General features: G+C 37.8%; 1 protein-coding gene and 2 long non-coding RNA genes across 6 annotated transcripts; 2 read left to right on the top strand and 1 right to left on the bottom strand.

The window, feature by feature from the left end:
• Positions 1-12: 12 nt before the first annotated feature.
• Positions 13-21,790, bottom strand: LOC130418441 (tripartite motif-containing protein 16-like). Its single transcript, XM_056744589.1, has 7 exons — positions 21,573-21,790; positions 21,185-21,480; positions 4,363-4,458; positions 4,017-4,250; positions 3,162-3,321; positions 3,010-3,069; positions 13-2,735 (listed from the first exon to the last, which is right to left on the bottom strand). The coding sequence occupies exons 1-7, from the start codon at positions 21,754-21,756 to the stop codon at positions 2,068-2,070; spliced, it is 1,698 nt and encodes a 565-aa protein (XP_056600567.1). The 5' UTR covers positions 21,757-21,790; the 3' UTR covers positions 13-2,067.
• LOC130418442 (uncharacterized) lies at positions 11,620-13,618 on the top strand. The gene is made up of 3 exons (XR_008906335.1): positions 11,620-12,024; positions 12,762-12,848; positions 12,966-13,618. It is a non-coding gene; the product is annotated as an uncharacterized LOC130418442 (long non-coding RNA).
• Positions 21,791-26,069: 4,279 nt separating the features above from the next.
• On the top strand, positions 26,070-26,829 carry LOC130418102 (uncharacterized). 4 transcript variants are annotated; one of them, XR_008906285.1, is made up of 4 exons: positions 26,125-26,155; positions 26,240-26,263; positions 26,353-26,452; positions 26,691-26,829. It is a non-coding gene; the product is annotated as an uncharacterized LOC130418102 (long non-coding RNA). The 4 variants fall into 4 exon arrangements; XR_008906284.1 differs by having other exon boundaries at positions 26,141-26,155; positions 26,240-26,250; XR_008906282.1 differs by lacking the exon at positions 26,240-26,263 and having other exon boundaries at positions 26,070-26,155.
• Positions 26,830-27,499: the final 670 nt, after the last annotated feature.

The following is a 27,499-nucleotide window of genomic DNA, read 5'->3' on the forward strand; positions in this document are numbered from 1 at the left end:
CTAAACAAAATAACCACTTATGATTTATTTTCACACAAAATCTGTTGCTTCATAAATGTTTGATACAAACAAATATGTATTTTTCTGCAGTCATATAATACAGGTGTATAGTGAAAAGCAATATTTTTCTGAAAGTGTGCCTTTAGCCCTGCAGGGATATTTTAATATGCTTATATATGCTTTGTGTTTCACTTTACAAATTTCAAAAGAGATTTCTGAGACAATATCTGCCACTCGACCAGACATCTTTTCTTTTTTCTCTGTAAAGTAATCCTCCAGTTTTTCTTTTAGTTGAGAGACAGATTTTCTAACATCATCAATGAGAGCAGAGGACTTACAATACAGGACTGAGATACAAAAAATTTCATTATTATTGCATTAAAACAAAAATCTGTGCTTTAAAGATGTTGCAGTACAGTGATCATTGCAGGTTTGCATATGGAGTTTAGTTCGTTTCCTTATGCATCTTGATTTAAACCGAGGAATGCAAAATATGACTATTTGTGAGGTGAGATGAGTTAAAAGAGTGCCAGATCAAAACTCAATCATACACAGTAAATACATTTTGTGATTACATGCATGTTTTGTTGTGTAAAATTGTGCTAGGGAGTAACTATAGTAACTATAATAGGGATGTAAAAATACAATCAGATCATGAGTCAAATTATTAACAATAACATAACACCAACAGTTTAAGCGTTTAATTGAACCTTCTGTTTTTAAAAACCTAAAACAGAATAAAAAATGTAAAGGCATCAAAACAAAAACAAAAATCGTAACATATGTTGACAGCAGCCATGGTTACAACTCAAGCAATAGGATTAAACAGACATCATTCCGTTATATATCTTTACATACAATTTATATTTGCGTGAAAACCCTTAACTCTTTCACCGCCAATGACGAGTTATCTCGTCAATTAAAAAAAACGCTTCCCCGAAAAAGACGAGTGATTACGGCAATCAGTGTTTGTACTGTTGTACAGCAGATGGCGCTATTACACACCTTTGGGGAAAAAGTACAGAATCCCAGAACCTAGAACATATATGTTTTAGCGGCTTTTATTGATTGTTCTGAGTGTAATCTGGGCGGAATCTTTGACAAAAAAACCGTTAATTATCTCAGCTGTTTAATCAAAATTATGTATTTTTGAAGAAACCTACCCACATCTACGGAGTGATATAAAACGAACAAATGAAGATAGAAGAATACAGTTTATGTTGTTTAAAAGCTGAGACTCTGTTCTTTCATTTGACATATTGTTTGTCCATATATTCTTTACAGAAAATTTACTGTGAGCCATTAAAATTGACCTGAATAATTATAATGTAGGCAAATACTCCCCCAAACTTTTAATCAATATCCCACTATAGAGGGTATGGACGTGTCATCACTTTACCACGTGAGCACGCCGGAACGCGCCTCTGTGGGTGGCAAAACACTCTGACTGCTTACAGCATCAGGAATCACAATTCCGTGCAACTTGTCAGCGTCCAGGAACACCTGATTCCTTTGTATGTTGTAATGATCACTGTCGTGTCCAGCTGCTTGTAATTTCAGCGAATAATTGCATGTTTTAGTCCCGGTTTCATTGTTTCTCCTATTCCCCTCAGCCATTTCGCAGGGTGTTTTATTGTTTGCCGCCCAGGAGAGCGTGTCCCAGGGCGTGTCCCGACGTGTTCAAGTTGGAAAATACCCTCTATATCTGACACAGCTATAATTAAACAATAAAATACTAGTATAACAACTGTGTTTATATATGTCATGTTGCATCATTTCTGCTCAAAACAAATATACAAATCTGAGAAAAATCTAATAAACTCAAAACTGTAAATGAACCCTATGTTACTTTACAATGCTCCACAATTTCTAATCTGTAACTATGACCCTGAACACATTAGTATTATTTGTAAAATCCCTATAGACCACTTTGGATGATGTTAACAGCGGTGGTCCAGACTTCCTAGCAAGTTGCATAAAATATTTTTAAGAGATATTAAAAATATTTTAATATATTGTATATGCCAGAAGTGCTTCTGGACCAATGTTTATAAATTGCGAAGGGGTCTATATGACAAGTTTTGTGAGATGACACAACTTCATTGCCGATTCTTTTTTTACAGTAAACCCGGGATAGAGAGGTTGAGTGAATGTGGTTTGAACTCTGTGGAAGAGAGTCATTGTCTCAGAGACGCTGTAAAAGGATAGCGTTCCTGCTCTGTGATCCACAAACACTCCTATTCTAGGGCAGTTGGAGGACACAGGGAGATTAGTCGTTTTACTCTTAGCCACAGTTTTGAACTGCATCCCTGTCAATGGTGTTTGCCTGACTACAGCCTGAACTCCATGATGGTATACAACATTTACACTGGCCGCTCTATTTTCCAGTATAGAGAATTGATGGATGGATGAAGGGGTGTAAGAACCGGAGGGATGGCAGTACACACCCCAGGACTGATTATTATGTCCAAATAAACTTTCTTCTTCATCACTCTTCCTGCTGATAGTCTTATATGCCACTGATATATAAACACCAGCATTCCCCCTCCACTCAACCTCGAAGTAACAGCGTCCACTCACACTCTCTTTGCACAACACCTGAGGACAGTAATCAAATCTCTCTGGATGATCAGGATAGTGTTGGTTTGTATCGGTGTCAATAGCCACACTATTCCCATCAGACAGATGGAGATTAGAATTCACTGTGTTTGAATCCAATGTGAACGCACTATAATCTGTTAAAAAAGATAACAAGTTAACAAAGGTCAGAATAGCAGAATTTCATGGAGACATTTCTACTTCTTTTAAATATGTTTTTACTAAAATTGTCACTGCATCATTTAATTGAGTTTGGCACTATGCCATATATGCACAATTTATTAAATTATATTATTCCACATAGGATCATTTAGGTAATTTCACATGATTTATTCAAGAAGACTCAATTAAAAAGGTCTCCAGTACGAGAATGCTTTAAAAAGAATAAACAAACCAAGTATAAAGCCTTACATTGTAAAAACTCACTCCTGGCCTTTGGTTTATTGGTGCGAATAAATGTGATGTATGTAACTATGAACATAAACAGACATAATTAGCATAAGTATATAATAATATATACACACAAGCTCACTTCTGAGTATGGATGAAAACTGCTTCTGTACCTTTATCAGATATCTTTTCTATCTCTTCTTTGCAGGTATTCTCCAGTTTTTCTTTCATTTGAGTGAGAGATTTTTTCACATCATCAAAAGAGAGCAGAGGGCTGACAGTGATGTTGTGTGAGACTGTAGATTCAGGAGCTTCAGAGACTGACTGGAAACTCTACAGAAGGACATTTCAGGTAAGATAGAAAAGGCCATCATGTCACTCATTCTGCAGTACACTTTAAAAACTCCTTAACCTAACCCAGCAGTTCTCAACCTTTACCCAATAAAATATTTTAGAGCTAAATATTAACTGGTAAAATATTAACTGCTAAATATTTAACTATAAAAATGGCCAAATACGATTTTTAATGTATTTAAATGCTAATTTTTGTCTAAATTTAAAATGTTGGTCATCTTGAGGGCCCCTTTGAAGTAAGCTGGGGCTCCCTTGTGTCCCCAGGCCCCCTGTCGAGAACCCCCGACTAAACCCATTGCCAAGTCTAGTTACCGATAACGCATTTTATGTTACCTTTAACTCAACTTTGTCTTTTCCCTTTAATCTATTTAGGATGCAATGAACACCAATGTATAGTGTGTAAAAATGACACAAAGTGTTAAAACTCCATAACACAAAAAAATGTGTGTATAATTAACACATCCTTTTTGAGAGTGTGTAGTCTGCACTACAAACAGACTTTTTACTGTTTAAGCTCAGCTATTTTTATCCAGCTGTTGTTTACAAGCAATTGTCATTTACATATGAATACAATTTCCAAAATTTAATATGATTTTAATGTACTATTATACTTTACTAATGCTGACTAAAAGTTATAGCTGTTTATTGCATGATGAATTTCAGAGGTCTGTTACCTGCAGGAAACTAATGAGATCCTCTGTGCAAGAAAGCTTCTCTAGTTCAGCGTTTCTCTTCCTCAGATCATCAATCTCCTGCTCCAGTTCCTTTAAGAATCCGTCAGCTTGACTCATTACAGCCCTTTCCTGCTCTCTGATCAGCTTTGTCACTTCTGAGCGGGTTTTTTTAATTAATTGAATCAGCTCAGTAGAGGTTCTCTCAAAGCTTTTCACCGCTGTCTGTGCAGAGCACTGTAAGGACACACATAACAACTCATGATACACCAAGAAAGGTCCCCAGCACTGGAGGAGATCGAACTAAATCACTTTTAACTGCCAAGTTGAGATTCTGCTTAAAACTCACCTTATAAGACTCCACCGCCTCTTTCACCTCCTGAAGCTCCTTCTCTCTTTCCTGAATTCTCTGCTGGAAATTCCTTTGTGTCCCTCTTAAATGCCACTTTAGTAAAACAAAAACTCTATGTTATATGCATGCAGTGAAATCATCAGAGTTTAACATATCTGTATTAACTATCTTCTACATTTATAAAGAGATACGCATCATTGATCATCTGAGTTTTCATTTAATGTAGTATTACTGTAGTTCATACCTGAGTAGTTGAAACATACTGTGTGTCATAATTTTGATTGATTTCTGACCCCCCTGTCAAAGGTCTGTCAACCTGTCAGATTGATTTTCTACTGTAGGCTGAAATGTACTGCTATTGTGTGCCTGTTCCTTTAAGTGAAGCCCTGATGTCAGTAATCTACCTTATGATGAGGCACGTTGTTGGCATGCGTGTTCCAGTGGAACAATAAACTAGCAAGCATGGCTCGGTACTGAAAATTTGTGTAAGATGCATTCTTTTACATGGTGTCAAAAGTCTGTTAGGGACATATATTTAGTTAATTATGGCATTATCTCAGTTCGAGCACCCAAGAATCGTCTGGGATGCTCCAGATCTGTACCAGGAGTTTGAAGGATTTCGCAGCAACGTCAAATTCGTCAGTGTGCAGGCTGGCTAGGCATATGGACTGGAGAGCAGGGCACAGAGATATACAAGACGCTGCAGTGCAGCGAAGGTGAGAAAGATGACCCATCTTAAGTTCTGGATAAATTCGCAAACTACATAAGGCCAAGAAAAAATGAAAGAATAGCCAGACACTACTACAAGCAAAGAAAACAATCACTCACCGAAAGCTTTGATCACTTTGTGAAAGATTTATGACTTCTGCTCATGGATTGTGAATATGCAGATCGCTAACGCTGCCAAAAGCCATAGAAATTGCACAGCAATTTGATCTCCCACAGAAGCAAATGAAAATAGTCAGAGAAGAAGAATCTCAAGTGCAAGCTGTAAATGTAAAATCGAAATACCAAAACGCAATTAAGAAAGTCAAGAGAAAAGTCCAACAAGATCTGTGAATAAAGAAATGCAAACGGCGCAACAAAAAAGCTGTTCAAGTTGTGGTAGAGACCCCCAACACAAATGGAACAAAGCAAAATGCCCAACTTAAGGCTCTGTGTGTTCCTACTGTCACAAATCAAACCACTGGGTTATAGTATGTCGTAAAAGATCGGTAAATGCAGTCAGTGCGCAGCTGCAATCAGATTCAGATGAGGAAGACGTACTGATCATAAATTTGATCCAAACAGGGGAACACGATGAAGATTTTGTCTCACAATGTACCCTTCATAATTGACACTGGCGCAAGATGCAACACTTTAACTTTGAATAGTTACCAGTTACTTATGCATGAGGGTGCGCTCAAACGTTCCAATCGAGTGTTAAAGTCATACTCAAACCACAAGCTAAAACCAGTGGCTGCGGTAGACCTAATGTCGATACATAAATCCGCCAAAATACCAGCTGAATGCGGGATTGTGGATATTTCTCAGGAAAATTTGCTTAGTTGTGCAACAGCAAAAGCTTTATATTTAATAATACAGCTTGATGCACTGCAGTCTACAAAGAAAGAGAACATCAAGACACATCTCCGCAAAAAGGCAGTTAATCAAAGTGTGCCGGTTGGACTAGATGAATTCCCGGAGCTGTCTCACACTACTGCGACCTGAACAAAGTCATAAAGAGGGAACATGTACCCAACGCGTCGAAGAAGTGGTCTCAGCAATGCTGGGCGCTAAGGTATGTTCGGTCTTGGATGCAAAATCTTGCTTTCTGCAAATGTTGGATGAACAGTCATCACTCCTGATTGTATACAGATGATAATCAGGCTTGCCTTTGACCTAGAATGTGCGGTAGAAATATTACAGCGTATTATGGATGAAATGCTCGTAAGCATCAGTGGAGCTATCAGCTTCATGGATGATATTCTCATCGCAGCTCCCTCAGGAAAGGATCACGACAAAATACCATGCAAAGTGATTCAAAGAGCCACAAGCTACGATTGCATGTTAAACTTTGACTAATGCCATATCAGACAATCATCAGTCCCCTTTATAGGACATCTGAAGGCAGACCCATCGAAAATAGAGGCTGTCAAGTTGATGCCAACACCACCAGAAAAGGAAGGTTTCTTCACATATTTGCAAAAGAAGAGCACAGCTGCTTTCAGCAGACAATCACGCAAGGCTGGCCAGACCATAGGCATGATGTGCCTAATGTAGTGCAACCATATTGGGACTCACGAAGTCAGCTCTCCATGTTAGATGGCATTGTTTACAAAGCCCTGCGTATAGTGATACCTCCCTCCATGTGAGAACACATTCTTAAGCTCATACATCAGTCCCATTTAGGAATAGTGAAGAGCAAGCAAAGAGCCCGCAAGAGAGAGCAAATGGTAAAAAAACTGCGGTCTGTTCCTAATCAGGTTTTTTATCAGAGTTGGGGCTAAACTCCGCAGGAAAGTGGATCTCGCGGACCATAGTGGAGAACCACTGCACTATGGGGTGTGATAACTGAACCTATATGGGGTACCCAATACATTTATACTTGAGACCAGTCCACACCGCAAGTCTCCACAAAGCGCATTTGGCAATATGACGCACGCGCAAACCATGTGTAAACTCACGCCTGGCTCTGCGTTTCAAACAAATGTAAATTCTATCTAACTCTTTTGCTAATTTCACTTGGATGAAATGAAAAATTCAGCAAATTTTCTACTTACATTTACATTTAGGCATTTGGCAGACGCTTTTATCCAAAGCGACTTAAATTGCTTTATCCTATACATTTTACACAGGTATTTGCAATCCCATGGGATCGAATCCACAACCTTGTATTGATAAGGCAATGCTCTTACCGCTGAGCTGCAGGAAAGCTTGTTTTTCAAATCCCAAATACTCAAAAATTTTAAAATCAGCCTATTTAACCTATGAACTATTTTAATAATTCACTAAAACAATATAACAATTTATGGATTCAGGGTTATAATGGGAGTAGTATTTGTTTTAATGGAAACATTAATGGAAGTCCACAGTTAACGAAGCCATCTACCAGGAAATTTTAGAGCACTTCATGCTTCCTTCTGCTGACAAGCTTTATGGAGATGCTGATTTCATTTTCCAGCAGAACTTGGGACCTGCCCACACTGCCAAAGGTACCAGAAGCTGTTTCAATTACCATGGGGGTACTGTGCTTGTATCAGAGAGCCAACACAGACACCACCAGCTTCACCTACTGCAATCAACAGATCTCACTCACCTGAGTACTGATCACACACCTGCCACCAATCACCAACCCCACACCATAAAGTCACACTTCCTCGGTTCACTCAATGTCTGGTCTCAAACCTACAATGAGATTATACCCTACCACTAGGATTCACCAAGGACTGTGGACTCCACTCAACCTTTGTGTGTGCCTTCGACTCCTGGCTCTCCTGTTTCCCGTCTGCTCCAGTGGACTGAACAATCTACTCTTAAAACAGATAAGACTCATTGACTCTCATAGCTCAAGCCCCTCGTCTAGACTGTGTGTACTGTACCCATATTCTGTTTTGGTAATTCAATAAACTCCCTTGTCACAGTACTGACCTCCGTGTCCCGTGTCTGCCTGCTGACAGCTTGATTGGCCAGCAAACCTTCCTGACCTGAACCCCATTGAGAATCTAAGATGAGAGATACCAGACCCAACAATGCAGATGACCTGAAGGTCACTATCAAAGCAACCTGGGCTTCCATTACACCTGAGCAGTGGCACAGGCTGATTGCCTCCATGCCACGCCGCATTGATGCAGTCGTTCATGCAAAAGGAGGCTCAACCAAATATTGAATGCATAGAAATGAACATACTTTTAAGAAGCTTGACATTTCTGTTTAAAATCTCTTTTTTTTATTGATCTTATGTAATATTCTAATTTTCTGAGACACTGAATTTAGGGTTGTCATTATCTGAAGGCCATAATCTACAAAATTTCATCAACATTTTCAAGGCTTGAAAATATTTCACTCGATGTGTAATTAATCTATATAATATACTATACTACTATATAATAATCCTAATGTGAATATTTACAACATGTTTTACATATCTTAAGATGTTCTCCTTTTGTAAACCCTTGTGCTTTTTTTTTTAAGAGTATTTTGATGTGATATGTCAGTTACATTTGTTAGCCTCATTACATGTTTTAGTAAATGTAACGAATGAAACCGATGGTCGGCATTTCAACTGCTAGCCAGTAAATTAAGGACTGAAAGTCTACAGAAAGTGATAACACAGACATTGTAAGGCTACAGACTTTTATTTATTTTTCTATGTAAAGTTTCTCATTTTAACTTTTTCATAATTTTTTCATACGTTATTTTCTTACTTTACCACTTCTTAGTTATAATAAGTTGCATGGTTACTTCTATGTGATTTTTAGTTACACTCGTTCAGAAGACATTTTTTTTTAAATAGTTCTTTGATTTTGTACAAAATCAATCTCAAGTGTCTACCTGTTTTTTTTTTTGAGTTATTGTTCAATTGACGTTTTAATAAAGTTTTCTGTTAACACCGTAACTGCTGTTTGCACCTGGGTCCTCAATGAAAATGCATGACAGAACGAACCAGCCTTCAGGCACCAGCAGACAGCAAAAGACATGGACAGCTCCGTGCGAACCCAACAGGCAGGGGTACCGTAATGGGGGGGAGGATGAGGACAATTCTAAGGGCGCGTGTGTATGTGCGTGTCCCCTAAAGACGAATGCGGTCTGTGTGTCCCCTTAAAAATACGTAAGCAGATCATTCAGAGAAGCAGCACGGGCGGTGCAGCACTTCACAGTTCTGTACGTGTATCGACATTGCGCAGCGGCAGACAAAATCAGGATGTCAAATGAGAAACAAGAGAGAGAAGAGAGGTCGCGACGAGGAAGACCGTTTTTTTTTTTTTTACAAAAATGTGATTTACGTTCCCTTTTTTGTGTCATGGTCCTATAAACTGTTTTAATTAACATAAACTATACATTCTATCAATTACACACCACAATGTTTTGTAACACAATATGCAAAGGAAGTTTTTTTATGCATTAGAGAATAGAGTTGATTGTGATGAGGTTTAGAAAAGACAGAAACGCAACAAAGGCTAAACTAGTCCATTTATGTATATTAAAGCTTCTCACCTTGCAACAGCTTTATGAAATCAATCAACAATTATGTTGTAGGGTAATCTGCTATAGTTATCCTTTTCTTTTAATTTAAGTCATTCTAGAATCCTGTTGATAAAAACAGTCCTAAAATTATATATGTGAAACCTGTAATGAATATGATGATAATAATAATAATAATAGTACAAGCTATAGGCTACAAGCTTTGGTCAAGCATTTCTTGATCTAGTCATATTTTGGGAGAAAGTAAACTTCTAGAAACAATGTATTGTTGTGTGCAAAAGTATTTGTAACTTGGTAATGTAATTCAAATGTATTTATTTTTCTTCTCTTTTTGAAAGCAATATGCAATAAGCCTTTGGGGGGCGTAGTACAAATTAGCCAGAGGGCCCAGAAACCCTAGAGCCCCCCTGCCAACAGGCCCGCGGGATTAAAGACTTCGCCTGGGAGTTTGTGGCTGCAGCGGGGGAGACGGACAGGGGTGCCGCCAGAAATTCTGGGCCCTATGGAAACCAAAATTTCTGGGCCCCCTACATTTTTTACAGATAAAATTTAACCCAATAAACATGCCCTGTATACTTAAAAAAAGATACTTAGCACATTGCATAAAATGTCTAAAGATGAGTACAAAGCCTACAAAAACAAGAAAAAATATGTACTTGTTTACATAAATGGGAGAACATTTATTATCGCAATTGCAAGCACAACAGAACATTATGTACACATATTGACATATACTTTTACATGAACAAGCTTTAGCTGGGCCAAACTGCTCAATCAAGAAACATCAGCTACAGTAGAACTAACCCGTAATTAAATCCGTCCAGGAATAAAACGAGGTGCAGACAATAAAGCTGGCTCTGCATCTGTATAAGTCACGCACGCAGGCACGCACACACTCACACACACCATATTATTTTTATTGGCCTATTTAGTTTTCTTAATATGAAAAATTTAAATATCTATTTTGTAAACTTCTTATAGCCAATACACGTTTTATTCCATTTTATATAATTTTTTTGGGGGCATTTTATTCATATTAAGAACGTCAAGTTTGACAGCATCGATTTTAGCAGCAGCCCTGTCATTTCACAGAGCACACGACACACACGACACGGCAAACTGACTTTTTGTTTTGCAAAGTTATCATCATGTGGTGAACACAGTAGATAAGACGTGTTTAGAGGCTTCAATCTTCGCGAAGTTTCGCGCTCAGGCTCACCTTGTTCGGGGATGGGGGACGTGGGGGAAGGAGGACGTGGGTGTGCAGCAGCGCTGAATCTGTGTTTACGAGACATGATAACGTCCCGGAGACAGCAGAGATGTTATTATTGTTGGATGTAAATCATAATTCAGTAATTATTTTACTAAGCTAGCTAGATAAAAGCAGGTCATGTAGAAACAAAAATAAGTTTTGGAATACAGGAATAGGGCAAGCTACCTTTCTTTATGAAAAACTGTGTGACATAATGTCGACTTTGGCGTTCTCTGTCTTCTCTTTCCTTCTTTTCTTTCCGTTTTTGATGCCCTGACTTTTGATGTGACATGTCTGCGTGTGTCACTGTCTGCGCTGCATCATAACAAGTCCAATTAACAAAAGACGCTACACTAGCGATCGTAGCTCGGACAGCGCAGGTGGAATGAACCATTGTGAGGGGAGGGGTGTGATTGAAACAGTAAATACATTTTTTTGTTTTTTAAATATTAAATCTATGGTCAAAACGGAGAAAATACACAGTTAGTGCACGAGGGGCCCTAGCACATTTAATGCATGTTTAAAAAAAGAAAAGAAATAGGAAAATAAAAAGGGGGTCTGCTCTTCTGGGCCCTAAATTAGCCTGGGCCCTTAGAATCGTCCTAACCTTCCACCCCTTTACGGCGCCCATGGAGACGGAGTTCGGTGAGGCAGAGCTCAAGGTTATTTTTAACTGCTGCCTCGCTGAGCCTCTCAAGCAGACCTAGATGAAGATGGAGATGTTGAGTTCCCTGTGGTTGTGTGACATGATCAGGTATGTGGTCAACCGGGATGATCCCTGGCCTTTAGTGCCAGCCTAGGTATCCACTCCCTTGGCTACCGTCCCGGAGGATCGCATCCTGGCCACCCTTACTCTGGGGCAGTCGGCACCTCCATCCGCCTCACCCCCCCACTCACCCTCCGTGGCAAGCGGGGGAGGAGAGTGTCCTCTCCAGGGGCATCCCAGCCGGAGCCAGCCGCGCCCTTCACTACACTCTAAAAAATGCTGGGTTATTTGTTTAACCCAACAGCTGGGTTGAGCCTGTTGGGTCATGTTGTTGGGTTATTTTCTCAGTGTTGGGTCATTTTTTGAGTAACCCAAACGCTGGGTTAGCAGTCGGGTCCAATTGAGTGACAGTTGAGAGAGTAAACCCCTCCCACTCCTCGACGCATCAGACAAACTTTACCTTCGCGGGCATTTTGATCCACCTCATCTCGGAAAGTTGTTATTCGGAGAAGAAAAGGTATGTTTACGAGTTTTTAATGTATAAAACTATTACTGTACAAAAAAAAATGCAAAAGTATGCAAAATTCGGCTCTTCGCATTAGGTTTGAAAAGTAACGTTACAATCTAGCTTCGTTAGCTTTGTATAGCTAGTCTGTAACGTTATGCCCACGTTGTTCTAACTTACAGCTTTTTAATCATTTAAACTTCCTTTTTGGTGAACATTTCCTCTGAAATGTGTGACTTGTGTGAGGAATTTAGTTCAGTAACTTACGAAACTTGATATTAGTTTAAGGTTGACACGAGAGAGCGTCGTGTCAAAAGCAAACATCCAGCAATTTTTTTTTTATAAATACCGCTAATGTTCGGTGAGGGAACTTAGTTTAAATAGTCTTTTAGACGAGAATTTAGTTGTTAAGAACACAAATACGTGATTTATATATAAACATAACGCCTCTTTGAGATTTTGTTAAGACGCTGTCGGAGGTGTGAGCTTCAGGCTGTCAGCGGTCGTGGCTCCGTGGCATCTCGGCCATTGCCTCGGGATTAGCCGCTCTTATAACGTTAGTGGTTAACAATGCGATATAATTAATTTTGGGTATATGAAACGAACAATTGTTGCTCTTTTTAGATTTCTACTTATTCCCGAGTGTGTCGAATTAGTTAAGAGTTGTGTTAACGTTTATAATATTATTTTTTAAGACTGTATTTCAGTTTCTGTACTATATCCCACTCATCTTTTCCCCCCACTGACAGGTTGCAGAATAACAGCTAATATTAATGGATCATTCTATTCAAGAGAAAGTCAACTGGAACTTGGATATTTTCATAACAGGCTTAAAGGTAAACATTATTTAGGTAAAATGTTAATGTACTTCTTTATATGTTTATTATAATCCATTGTGCTCTGGGTAGGCCAGTTTCCTTACATTCTTCTCTTGTCTCTTTTTCTCTTTATAGATGAACAAATTGATAAAGAAACCCTCCTGCTGAACATCCACTTCCAAAAGTGCACGCCACACTGTTGTCTACAACTCCCAGGAAAAGAATCCTCTTTAGTAAGACTGCTCCGTGGATATGTCAGGTTAAGCAGTGCTGAAACCGAAAGAACTAACGCTCTTTAAAATGTTTTGTGAGTTTATATGAAGAGGAAAGTTACGGTGTCCCTTTTTCACATCCATAACGCTTGTTTATTTCTTTTTTTATAGAAAACTTGTGCATAGACTGATATTTTATCATATAAATGCGGTTCTATCAACAAGGGTTTAGTAAAATACTTTTTATAGTGTTTTTATGTTGCATCCATAACGCTGGAATTGCCCTAAAGCATTTTACTCGTGCCACTTTGTTAACTGTATATGAATTTTTGAAGTGTTAAGTTGTCTAACTATTTATATTTACTTGTGCCACTTTAATAACCTTGTTAAATGTATATGTTAAAATCTAAACTAATGTAATTTATTGAAGTTAATTTTCCTTAAATATGTATAAACATACATTTCATCAAAGTGTTTTATATGCCATTTTATTGTTCATTGAGCATAACATATTGCATGTTTTTATGAATTCCTTTTGTTTTGCATTTTGATCCTTAATAAAACTTTTGATTCTTACTGATGCCTCGAGTATTTCTCTGTGATTTTGTTATTATTATTTTTAAACATTTCGGGTTTGTTTAAAACCAGCAATGTAATTTTTAAGCAAAAGTTGATTGAAATAAAACAATCCAGCATGTTGGGTCAAAGATATAACCCAACTGGCTGGGTTAAAATAACCCAACGCTGGGTTTGTCCATATTTGACCCAGCGTTGGGTTACCAAAATAACCCAAATTGGGTTGTTTTAACCCAGCCTTTTTTTAGAGTGTAGGCGAGTGGTTTGGCTCAAGAAGAAGAGGCAACGGAGCTGGGCATGGAGTCCAGTGCAGCCGGCGTCCCAGCCGGTGCAGGGTCCGTTGCAGCATCTGGCGTCCAGTGCGGTGCAGCAGCCGGCAACTCCCAGTAGTTCCCCTGCTAGGTCCCCCGGGACTCCGCGCTCTCGAACGCCCTCAGGGAACAAGACTGTTCCCCTGTATCCCCACCTATATGGACTTCGCCCCATTGACTTTGTTGTTCCCCCTCCCTTGTTTGTTATTTTTATTATGCCACCCCAAACCTAGTGTCATGTTTACCTGTCTACCCCTGATTTTGCTTACCATGTTTCTATGGTTCATGTCACTGTCTCATTCTGTACTATCACTATAGTCTACCCCTTTGTGAACACATGGGGGTGTTCATTAAAATGGGGGGCTTCTGGCACGATTCTATCTCTCCATTTCATGTCTTACTTGATCTTGTGGCAGTGTCATGACAAAGCCTTAGGTTTGTTTGGAGAGAATCATATTTTTGCCGATCATGACTTAAAGGTACAGTGTGTAGCTTTTTGAAGGATTTATTTACCAAAATGTAATATATAATACAAAACTATGTTATGAGTGGTGAAGAAATACCTTACATAATGAACGGAAATGTTTATATTACCTTACAATGAGCCATTTAATGTTTATACATCGCGGGCACACCCTACGGACAAACTGAGCGCGTTTCGTAAAAGGTAGGATGCACGGGACTATGTTCTTCATCTTCGGCAGCTTCTTTTGGAGTCAGTTTGCAAAGCCACTACATAGAAGGATTAGCAGAAGAAGAGGAAGTACAATAACACAATTTACTTGTCGTGTTTTTAATTAGAAATAGAAACGGCTCTTTGTTGCAGTAAGAAGTGAAATTTGCGCTAATGGCGGACCACACATACTCTGCACAAGAGCCGACAGAGCGACAATCTGTGTCGTCAAAAAAGAGAAAATACGACGCAGCAAGGCGAAGTCGAGACAAAAAATGGCAGAAAACCCGAATAAACATTGTCGTAGCTTTTCTCAAATGGAGGGCACTGAAGCAGGAAAAAGGTTTACCAAGCGACACCGAAGTTGCCAGCTTTCTGCTGGACCGGTAAATTTGTCTAATTTCCGCTATATAAGTGAAATGTTTGTTTGATGGCTTTAGCTAATAGATGAGCTGATCATCAAGAGAAGTAGCGTTTTTCCTTGTAAATTTTTAGCACTTTGTAATTGTACTATAAGTCCTTGTTGCATGGCCGTGTGAAAATTAAGTTAGAAATCATGTTTACAATCATAATTTGCATAAATCGGGTGTAAATTATATTAAAATACTGCTCAGCTTCCACATCCTCTCTTGTGCAGTCCTCCCTGGTAACGTTAGCTCCCCTGCCTCTCTTCGCCCTGCCTGCATCTCCAGCACACCTACCTCTCTGCCCTCTTCCTCTCCCTCTTACTACCTGTGTTAAGTCCTATGATTGACTCTGTGATTATGAGAAAAACATCTGTTAAGACTTTCGCGGTTAGATTACACTCTTTTAGCATTAGCAAGCTGTTTCAATAGGCTGTACAAACCAAGTTACCGTGCCAAAAAATGCTATATGTCAGTGATTTATTCGCTTATTTTGCAATGTTAAACAAGTTACAATTATATTCACTATAACAATTAGAGTAAATGATGAATTAAGTAAATTTAATTTATTAATTTTTCTTTGTAAATAAACCTTGTCACTTGACTTGCAAAGGTTACTCTCTGATGTTTCAGACGTAGACATCTATGTCCTGTGCTGATCTTTTAAAGAGGGGAAGCTCATTTTCGGCCTAAATCATAAAAATTTTCCATTTATTTATATGTAAATTCTGCCCTGCGTTCCTTTTCAAGAAAATGCTCTGTAACCCTGTCGTACCAACTAGGCGTCTTTTCCAGTGACTTGACCAGTGTCCTCTCAATGGCCCTGCTGTTTAATTCTAAGTTTCTCCTCGTAAGGAAGACTTTCTAATGGCTTTGCCAAAATCAGGTCGACAATATTAGCACTGTCTGCCATCATGTGCAGTTTGCTAGCTGGCTAGTTCAGACTATATGAATTAATGACCCAACGATCTAATATATATATATATATATATATATATATATATATATATTTAACTCAACGGGAGGAAATGTGGGAATTATGTTAAACTGAAACAATAAATGTGGTGTGAAATTGTGTGAAATATACGATGAAGGTTGCAGCAGTTTGTCTTTTGACTAAACATGCAAAATCCGCGATGGGACTGAGTTGGAAATCGAGACACAGAGTGATACGCGTCATAATCTGAAGACCACGCCCACGCCCACACCAACCGTCTCTTTGCATTGCGAGAAGCTGCCGCCTCCTTGTCATTTATGATTTATAACAAAAAAAAAACAATGTCTAAAAGCTGATACGTGACAATGTGTATAGCAAACAAGCTAAAAAAAAAAAAACGTTTTAATAAGCTGTCGACCCCAAAAAACAAGCGTTTTAAGACATAAAAGTGGATTAAAAAGTGATGACAGACCCTCCAATCATCACGCAGACGCTCGGAGTCTGGGCCAGCCCACTCCTCCATTCATCCCAGAGACGCTGAGCGTCCGTGGGCGGGACATAATCGCAGCATTATCCAATGACTGTCTTGTTTCTAAACACTGAAAAATACTATTTAAAGCAGCCCCATTGAAGTCAATGGACGCTGGGCTTCATGACCTCCTCGCTCACTTTCGCACAGCTCCAGGTATCCACATACAGCAACGATGATTTTGTCCTCCATTGTTGTTTGGGATTTCTGCCTCCGCTCGCAACATCGCCTCACTGGTAGAGCAAGCTCCTGATTGGTTGACGCGGCACGAATTTTCGCCAAAGTTCATATTTTTCAACTCGCGCAAATCACACGAACGCTCAATACGTCATTCGCGCGAATTGCGGAGCAAGTTGGTCTAATCGCGTCTTTGCATTGACTTCACTCGAGTTTAACGCTTCATTCGCGTTTGGTCGCAGTTAGTCTCCCTATATATTGCCCTGGTATTTGCTGTCTTGTGCTGGTTCGTTTTGTGATAGCTTGTCTTCCTTCCTGTTCTTGCCTTGCCTCGCCTCGTCCCTGCATTGTCCCTTTAAGTACATTTTGTTAGTTTTGCCTTAGTTTATATGTTGCCCTTTATAGTGGGAAGTTTTTCTTCACCTTTTGGAGAAGTCTTTTTGTTACTGTGTTTGTTCCCCCATCGAGGCTTTTTGTTTTACCTTTTAATAAAGTTTTCTGTTAACCCCGTAACTGCTGTCTACACCTGGGTCAATGTCTCTATTTATTTTATTACACATCTAGTATTTTTGCTATTGCGTATATGTTTGTTCTTATACGTTGCCACCAATATTTGGCACAAAATGTGCATACAGTCCCATGAGCTTAATGGTTGCTATGCTGTAGCTCAGTTGTATTTGACTAAAAGCATCTATTGACAGTTTGACTAAGGTTAAAGTGTCAATTAGAAAACCTGTTTGCTTGGAATCCATCAGGGCTGGGTTTCCCGATACTTTCTTAAAACTTTGTCATTCTTAAGTTATACCTTAAGAGTAGTAGTGATATATTAAGAACGAAATAGTTATGAAAAGGTTTCGGGAAGCCCAGGCCAGGTAAGTTTTTCTTACAAAGGAGGAAAGGAATGTTGTTTAAAGTGTCAATTATAAAACCTGTTTGCTTGGAATCCATCAGGGCTGGGTTTCCCGATACTTTCTTAAAACTTCGTCATTCTTATGTTATACCTTGTCAATTATAAAACATGTTTGCTTGAAATATACCCCCATGCAAACTGCTGAATGTAATTTTTTACAAGAATTACATCTGCACAACCTGTGTTCATGTTTGTCAAAATCAATACTTTTTACATTTTCCATGAAAGTCTTATTATTTATTGTTCTATATTAGTTGTCTGTATAAAAAGTTTTTTATGGCAATTATAAAGGAAATATATTTATTTTGTCCTGATGCCAGAAACTATTCCAAGGTAACTCTTTCAATGCAGTGTGCATTTTTCATGCCGCCGTTCAGATTTAAAATTGGTAAATGAATTCCTGAAACCAACCCAATACCTAATATTGCTGTTTTATAAATCAAGTAAAAACAAATTTAGATTATATCCTTTATTTGCTGTCATAATTGCCCAAAATACTACTTATACAGACTACTAATATAGAACGATTAATAATCAGACTTTCATGAAAAATGTAAAAAGTATTGGGTTTGACAACATGAAAACAGGTTGTGCAGATGTAATTCTTGTAACCAAATTACATTTAGCAGTTTGTATGGAGGTATATTCCAAGCAAACAGGTTTTCTGATTGACACTTTAACCCACCTTCCTTTCCTCCTTTGTAAGAAGGGTTTGGGCTTTGCGAAACCTTTTCATCACTCGTCGTTCTTAATATATCACTACCACTCTTAAGGTATAACTTAAGAGTGATATAGTGTAAGAATGTTTCGGGAAACCCAGCCCTGATTGATTCCAAGCGAACAGGTTTTCTGATTGACACTTTAAACTATAACCTTAATCAAGCTGTCAATAGATGCTTTGTTTAGTCCAATACAAATGAGCTACAGCATAGCTCATAACGACTGCATGCGCATTTTGTGCCAAATATTGGTGACAACGTTTAAGAATAAAGATATACGCAATAGCAAAAATACTAGATGTATTACTATACTGTACTGTAATAAAATAAATAGAGACATTAAGATGAAAAAGGTTTTGAACCTTTTTTTTTTAAATCGAAGCATACATACATCAACCCTAAAACATTGCTCAATCAAGATTGATTACCATATTCTTAAAAAAATGTAGAATTGTCAAATAACTTCTTCGCATCCTGTTGAGTACAGACTGTGTCACAACGGCAGGGTTTTAAATTGAGCTTTTGTTAAAGGACCTATTGAATGAAAGTCCAAATCTTTCTGTGTTTAAGTAATATTATCGGGTCCCCGGTGCATCTATAGCAACCCAGAAAATGTGAAAAAACAAGATCCCAGTAACTTGTTTTGTTAAGCCATTCTTTGCAAGCATGTGAGAAATCGAGCAGTTCGGATTTCGCCTATGATGTGACGTAGACACAGGCTCTTATTATAATATTACCACCCCTTAATCTACACAATTCCACCCACGGGGCTGCATTGAATCAGAATGTAGTTTATGGCACAATGATAAGAATGCTGACCCAAACACTTTAATCATAAGTCAGATAAAAGTCTTAAACCGGAGGTCAACTTACTTTTAGAAGAAAAGCTCACATTAACATTTACTTTATCGCTCTCTAATGTAAAAACACAGCCGGTTTTCACACCGTGTTGTGACACAGTCAGCCCTGATGCAAGGTCACCTTTTGCCAGGCCCCAAGCCTCAAACATACATTTTCCAGATAAAAGCCATAAAACAAGGTAACAACACACTCTTAGAAGAAACATCACATAAAGCCGCTGCCCACTGCTACTGGTGTACGTTTGTTCACGACTTGCTGTGCGTGTGTTCACTACTCTCTGGATAGGTTAAATGCAGAGCTGACAAATAGGTCACTTTCACTTCATAAACATTTACTTTATCTCATTCTAAATTACAAACACAAACGTCTTTCACACAATAGAAAATCATCCATGCCGAAAACACAGTTTTTTTATTTGGGTTTGGGGGGGTTTGTAGTTACCCTAGGGGGGACAGAGGATGCCCAACAGTTATAATACATAAATGTCAACAAGATTGAAACGCCATAAAAGAACCATTTGAGTGACAGGTTGACAGACCTTTGACATGGGGGTCATATATTTTGACACACAGTATATGCTTATCAGTGGCACAAAAATGTGGTATGCAGCATATGTGGTGTATAGGGTCACCGCACAAGGGGGCACCATTGTACCAAACATTTTTTTTTAATAAAACGTTGGTTTGTTTTTAGTTTCACTTTTGTCTACCATTTTAAACGAGTTCAATAAATGTGTATTTATTTATTATGTCAACGAATGACAGTCAAATGACCAAATGGATCGAGCAAAGAAACTAACCAAAGCGCAAAAAAGAACATGAAAATTATTTTTTAAAAATTTTGACATGTAAAAACAATATCCAAAAGGACAAATATCGATTATCATTTCATCCATGTAAATCTTTAAGTTATTTAACGTCATGCCCGTATTCCTCATATATCGCGAGCAGATGCGTCTTCTGAAAACAGTGTGCAGCACAGAGCACCAGAGAGATTGCGTTTGGACAGTGAAACAGCGTAATGATTGACAGGATTGTAGAGAAATGATCGCAAAAGAACGTTTGTTAATAAAAGATAATTTCCACAAACCGCAATCTAAAAATGTTTTGAGAGCAAGGGTAAAATCCAAAGATTTTTTATTTATTTGCGTTGTGATGTGCTTTCGTTTTTCAATAAAAGTTTAATTATACATTTTCAGTAAAAGTATGTTTAAGATATGTATTTTTATTGAATATTAATAAACCACAATCTAAGCATTCTTTTTAATGTAGGCCTAAGTGAGAAAAAACAAAGGCAGTTATTATTCGTTACAAGGCGAGTATGTCATGTGATAAGTCTTATTCTGATAATAATAAATTATTTTAATAATACTTTTTTTTGAAGGAAAGGGAATAATCTAAATGTCTTACATTGAAGATCAAAATAAGTGTATTTCCTCACCAGCACATCTCTAATGGGCTACAACTCGATTGTTACTTATTTTTGGGATATTTAAAGACGTTTTATTGTTTAAAACTGGACAAGCTTATTTGTTAAAGATATTAAATGTCAAAATTCTAGACTACATAAGTGAAACTCAATTTTCAAAGAATACAATGAATAGCCTTATTTGGGGTTTTATTTAGTTATTATAAGCAAAAGATCAATTTAAAAATAGCTTAGCCGGTTATCCGATTAATAAAAATACAATGATCAAAATAATCGTTAGTTTAAGCCCTAATTTAATGTGTATGTCTGAACATTTTACTACTTTTGCTCCTTTGTTTCATTATTTTTCAGATTGATATTTTTATTTTCAGAGTTTTGTATCTGTTGCACTGTGCAGCAGTTGGGGAAGTGTTTCTGTAAAAGGAAACCTTTATACTTCTGTTATAGATGCAAATTTGATTGTCACCTTCAGATGATGTAAAATATTACTAGAATGACTAAAAAGGTAATATACAACTTGTCTGGGGATTTTTCATTTGTTATGTGTTTTCTATATTGGGGTGGCCGATGGGGGTGCGCCATGATCTTGTATACCACCTGATGCTTATACTACTTACCTGTCTTTCAGTCCTCTCTTCATCAACTTTTACAAATTCATGATTTTTATGTCCTTCCACTGTACACGGATAACAAATACATTGCTGGTCGGTACGGCAGAAGATTTCCAGAGGTTTTTTATGTTTTGGGCAGATCATCTCATTGAGTCGTCCGTTTGGATCCATCAGATTGTGCTTGTTTGTTTTGAAAATACTTTCATGTTGTTTAAGGTGATTTTGACAGAAAGACTTCAGACACTCCATGCAGGACTTGACAGCTTTGTCTTTTCTACCAGGACAGACATCACAGTCCACATCTAAAGATTGAGTATTACAGTGAGCAGGATGAGCAGAGAAGATTTGTGATTTCAGTTTCCCTATACAACATGTTCAAATATCACATTCTTACCCAAAGCAGGTCTTGGAGTGGTGGTACAGCTAGAGCAGATGAAGCCTTTCGTCTCACCATTCCAGCAATGTGTAATACAGCTCTTACAGTAACTGTGTCCACAAGGAAAGGTCAGTGGATCCTTCAGTATGTCCTGACACAATAAACAGCTGAACTGATCCTGAGAAAAACTGCCTTCTGCCATTTTATGTTCACACAGATTCAGGGACACAAACAACTCAACGTACAAGTTTAGTTTGCTCTGAACTGAACTGCTGAAGTAGTTTTATTGAGCAACACACTCTACAGTGTGTGCAGGGTGTGGCTTATCTGTGTTTTGCGCACATTCAGAGACAATAAAAGTATCACTAAATGCACACAGACTGAGTAGTCTGCAAACATCACTATGTGTTTTATTCTGTCTTTAGGCCAAACTATCATGTTTGCGCATGATGTTTTTTACACATTTATTTAATGTATTTTAGGATTTACATTGAATATGCGAATCATTATTTCTTTACAAAAATGATAACTGGCTTTACTAAAGTCACTGTTTTGTGTAGTAGAAAAACCACATACAAAAAAGGTTTAAATATACCATGTAGTAGAGTAGGCGGGGCGAGACCGTGGTTCGAGTCCGGTGAGTAATTGTGAATTAGCGCCAGCTGTGCGCACACCGGCCTCGAATCACGTAGGAGATGGGAGCAGATAAAAGGAACGAGCGACCGGACCGTCGAAGAGAGAGGACCGGGCCCGAACTTGTGTTATGTTTGTATTTATATTTATGTTCATGTTTTGTTCGCCGGCGGTCGTCCGCGAGGGGCCGCCGGCTGTTATATTAATTTATTATATGTTTAAAATGTTTGCCGGTTCCCGCCACCTTCCTTCCCTTTTATGGAGATGTGTTACATACCACAAAGCCAACTTTCTGATGCATGACAAAAAAAGGCAAACTTAGGTGAAAAACAAACCACACACTGATTTAAAAGCTTCAAAAACGTTAGTTTCCTGAAGCTTAGACCATTAGGTCTTCAACAGGTACAAATTCTGTGAGGATATGTCTCTTTATAGACACATACAGGCCTATGAGACAATTTTTTTTGTGTGAATAAACTAAACAAACAAACAAACAAAAACAGTTGAACTTAAATAAAATACGAGTCTGTATCTAAATGTGTGTAAAATATTTCATACAGATGATTTAAAACCTGATGAAGGAATATAAAAATGACCATAGAATACATTTTAAGTATAAAAATAAAGATAAAAGTCAGGCAGGAGCTAAGAGCTGTGTAAATATTATAAAGACTTTCCAGCAGAGACACATTAGGACCCGCGGTACTAAGGCTTTTAGCAGAGATAGATATCTATGGAGAGACTTAAAATCACCCCAGAGGAGGGTTCTTTGATGCGGTTCAGTATGTGAGTAACATACTAACATATCAACATATTTTGTTGTTGATGTAATGTTAGCTGTGTGACGGAGCAGTTTTGAGCGTCATTGTTTATCTGGAATTGCTTTGATATGTTAGTTAGTCGTCCAGAGAGAGAGAGAGAGAGAGAGAGAGAGAGAGCGAGCGTGTTGGAGCTGAAACTACAGAATTTTACTCTTTTACTCATTGATGAATAAACGTTCAGTTAATCCGTGGGTCACATATGTTCCGAACCGTAGAACGATCTGTACGCGATCCGTTTCACCTCAGCAGCGGAGAGGAAGAGGAAACGCGCGTTGTAGAGTTGTTTGTCCATTTAGGGTTGCTGTACAAAACAAGGCGGCGAATTCAATGTAGGCCAATGTAGGGCCGCTCTATATGTATTTATAAATAGATTATTCTAAACTATAACAAATGGTTAATTATGTAAGGTCTACCTCTGAAGAAATAGTTTTGTATATTATATTGCATTTCTGTCAACAGATCCTCCTAAAAATCCCGTATTGTTACTTTAAGGGATAATCCAGTGACGTGCACAGGAATTATGAGGGGCAGTTGCTCTGACCTGAAAAAAGGGCACCCCCCAAAAAAATTGAAAAAAAAACTCCCGGGCTATATCTGAAGGACTGAGAAAAACTCTGATTAATTAAGCAATTCGCCTACACAGTGTCATGTCATCTTTATCACAGTGCAAAGTCTCTCTCATCTGCTGGTTGGCTTTTTCGCAGCCAACCCTGCAGTGATGTGCTACGACGGCGTTTTAGTGCCACGTAAAAAAAAAAAAAGATTTCGAGAATAAAGTCGAAATGTTATGAGATTAAAGTCGAAATGGTACGAGAATAAACTCGTCGTAAAACGTAATTTGTTTACATGAATGTTGTATTTTAAGAGTTTAAGTTATGTTTAAGCACGTCTTCTGAACCCGTGAGTTAGTTCGGAAGGCCTTCCAGCAGTCATTTTTAAAACCTCTTTAGTTCACATTTGTAATTTTTTTAATAAATCCTTAAGGATTGTGGCTTTTATAAGCTTGATGCAACCAGATCTTAGAATGTTACGAGATTTAAATCGAAATGTTTAATCTCTTAACATTTCGACTTTAATCTCTTAACATTTCGACTTTAATCTCGTAACATTTCGACTTTAATCTCGTAACATTTCGACTTTAATCTCGTAACATTTCGACTTTAATCTCGTAACATTTCGATTTTAATCTCGTAACATTTCGAATTTAATCTCGTAACATTTCGACTTTATTCTCGAAATCTTTTTTTTACGTGGTACTAAAACGCTGTCGTATAGATTTGCTGTTCTTTGCTGCCTCCCTGAATTTTCTCTCTCCTAAATCCGCCTCTTTTCAGTGGGCATCTTGGCTTCAAACAATACCCAAAATAGTGATAGCATTTAGGCATTTAACCTTTTTGGATAAAATAATTAATGTGATGCATTACTTCAATCATTAATTTTTCTTGCTAAAACGAAACCCAACAAACATTGGTCCGACGGCAACGTCGTGTCCCTGGCCTAAAATAGTCGCGGTAGGACGGCATAAACCGGTAAAAATATGTGACATATAACATTTCCTAAAAATGCATTGAGATACATTTGTACATGTCAACAGATCTCTATGGGTTGCATGTATGATTGTTACTTTGACTTTAGCTACGTGTAATTATATAAATATTGAAGCGGTTGAAAGGGCGTCCTCTTGTGACGTCCTCTACACGTGCATTTTTAGTCCATCGTGACCCTTTGTAAAGTTCTTATGAAATAAGCAAAATAAATTGTGCTTACCTTGCATAATACTGCAATGATTCATTTGAGTGCCCAATTAGTTATAAAAATGTTGTGATAGACGTCCGTTGACGTTACACGTCAAACAACACCCATTGCAAAATGCAGGAAATCTTTTTTTTAAATACACGATCATTTGTATTCATCTTAGTTAAATGACACATTTACATATATAATGTTATAATATCTGCTTTCACAATTTAAAGTGGATGATTGCCAAAACTGTGCTGTCAAAATCGGTGATCCATACTCCACTCCAGTTGGTGGCGGTAATGCGCCTTCAGTTGATTTACCATCCGCAATAAACTCTAAAGAAGAAGTGACGGAGTTATACAAATACTTCTGTTGGGTAAGTGCATTTTGTTTAGTTTTATTAATGTGGTTGAGTCTTACTTGTTGGACACGAAGGAACTGAAAGAAATGTTGCGCACATTGTCAACTGCCATGTAGTTTGTGTTTGGCTGAAATTAGCTAGCAGGCTAAAAGGTAGTTTAAAGTTACGCTAGTTTCTACACTTGAACTGTGCTGTGTAACGTTAATGCTTCTTGCTAGGATATTGATAGCAAAATCATCAATCCCCCAAACTGCTAACTCGTTCCCTGCCACAGTTATCTTGTCATTTAAAAATCAACCGTTCACTGCCAAAGACGAGTTATTATTCATTACAGAAAATGTATTGTGAGCCATCAAAGTTTAGAGAACATGTTAAAAAACCCTGAAGCTGGCTCAGAACTTTTTTTGTAAAGGCTGGCGGGTAAAGAGCTAACGTTGGCTGAGTTTTGTGTCAGTTACAATTAACATTAAGTTGAGTAATTTCATGCAACTACAGGAACAATGTGTAAATAAATCAGGGGTTCCAAACCTTCTTCCTTTGGGACATCCGCCCTAATTGTTTGTATTAAACACAAAATGTGACAGCAAGTGTCACATTCAGTTTAGAAGTAGTCATGTGTCCAGGTGTGTGTACATATTAATGAACAGATTTTTATTTCAGGATTCCAAAGGAATATTTTCCATGCTTTTCGGTTTTAAAGATGAACTTCAGTGAATATCTGGCATTCTGGAACATGGCAAGTCTACATCTTCTATTAAGAGATTGCATTGTGACAAAGAATGTGTGTGTTTGTGCGGATGTAGTTTGTGTTTGTTTGTTTTTCTCTATCTCCTTCTCTGTGTAGATACAAATATTTGGGTAGTAAACAAAAGAACCATAGTGACAGCAACAAATCTGAAAACAAAACTGTAATTTTTCTGAGGTGAAGTAATCCGGAGTCATTTATTTCACAGAATCACGTTAAATGCATTTATGGTGAAATTCATTATGAGGGGTGGTGGTCAACTTAAAAAGGAGCCATTCAAAGCTATACTATGTAATTCAAGGTAATTTTGGCCTTATGACATTGCAAAAATCTCTTGTTCCTTGTCTATTTTTTCATTTATGTAATTTTTATTTTCTCTATTTAGTGGACTTCTCTGTAAGAACATCAGGTTTTACCAGAAATACCACTTTTACAAAGTTTACAGGGTCTTTCTCAAGGGCACCGCTAATCTAACATATATTCTGTGTCACAATCTAGACTCTTCATAGAAGATGAAGACTTGCCATGATCAAGAATACCAGCTATTTGCTGAAGTTCATCTTTCAAAACGAACAGCATGGAGTACAGTACTCATCAGGTGCTTTTGCTACCCTTAAATAAATTTATTCTAGTGTTATTAGTAACTTTTATTGACATTCGGTTATTCTAGAGAAGAATAAAGTGTAACACATGTTAATTACAATCTTGTATGTATTTTAAATTTAGTTGTGGGATAATCTGACATTTTCTAAATAAATTAATGTAATTTACCTCAAATTTTGCCTTTGATCTTTTTTCTACTTTTTTAAATATTCATATTCTTTTCTCTCACTCAGATGCTGTGAACAGGTGTAGCCCAAATGCAACAGATTCAGACTTTGATGCAGCAATGGCAGATCACCTGAAGCACACTGGGGTTGATGGATACTTGTTTTATGGCTGTTTTAACAGTAATACAAGACTGTTAGGAAATAATTTGGTAGTGCCATAGCTCTGACTTTTAACCATTAATGGTGGAACACATGAATCACACTCCCGGAAGAGCCGGTGGTCGGGGACCGAGAAAATGAGTAAACATTTTGAAAAAAATGGACTAAAGTAGTGTCATATGTTTTTGTAATACTGTACTTTTGTCGTTTTCATGTTTGATTAATGGCTGCTAAACATCAATGTTAAACTCCATTGCTTTCGAGATTCTACTATTTTTATTTTCTTGTTTGAATAGTAGCTTTCAAACAAATGGAAGACCATTCAAAAATGTGATGTTCACTATAAAATATGCTGTGCTAAATTAAAACACTAAATTTTGCCTAAATCCACAAATAAAGTGTTATTGTTTGTGATGTGCACGTGATTGAAACGTTTTATAGACGTTCAGGTCAGACCGGACCGATTTTGGACCTTTTTAGAACTTAAGTCAATTTAAGACACGTAAACCTTAATACATAATTGCTTGCCTTGCACGATGTTACACAACGCGAGTTTGATTATATTTAACGCATTCTTATATATACGCTTATATTAAGCAGCTACACATCTAATAAACGTCCGAAAGAGGATACATTTGGACGTCCAGGGACGGGCAGAAAAGACGTGTAAATCACGTTCAGATGACGTCAAAGACGTCGGTTCAACTTTCATTTCG

Source organism: Triplophysa dalaica, chromosome 3, assembly GCF_015846415.1.
Source record: "Triplophysa dalaica isolate WHDGS20190420 chromosome 3, ASM1584641v1, whole genome shotgun sequence".
Taxonomy (NCBI): domain Eukaryota; kingdom Metazoa; phylum Chordata; class Actinopteri; order Cypriniformes; family Nemacheilidae; genus Triplophysa; species Triplophysa dalaica.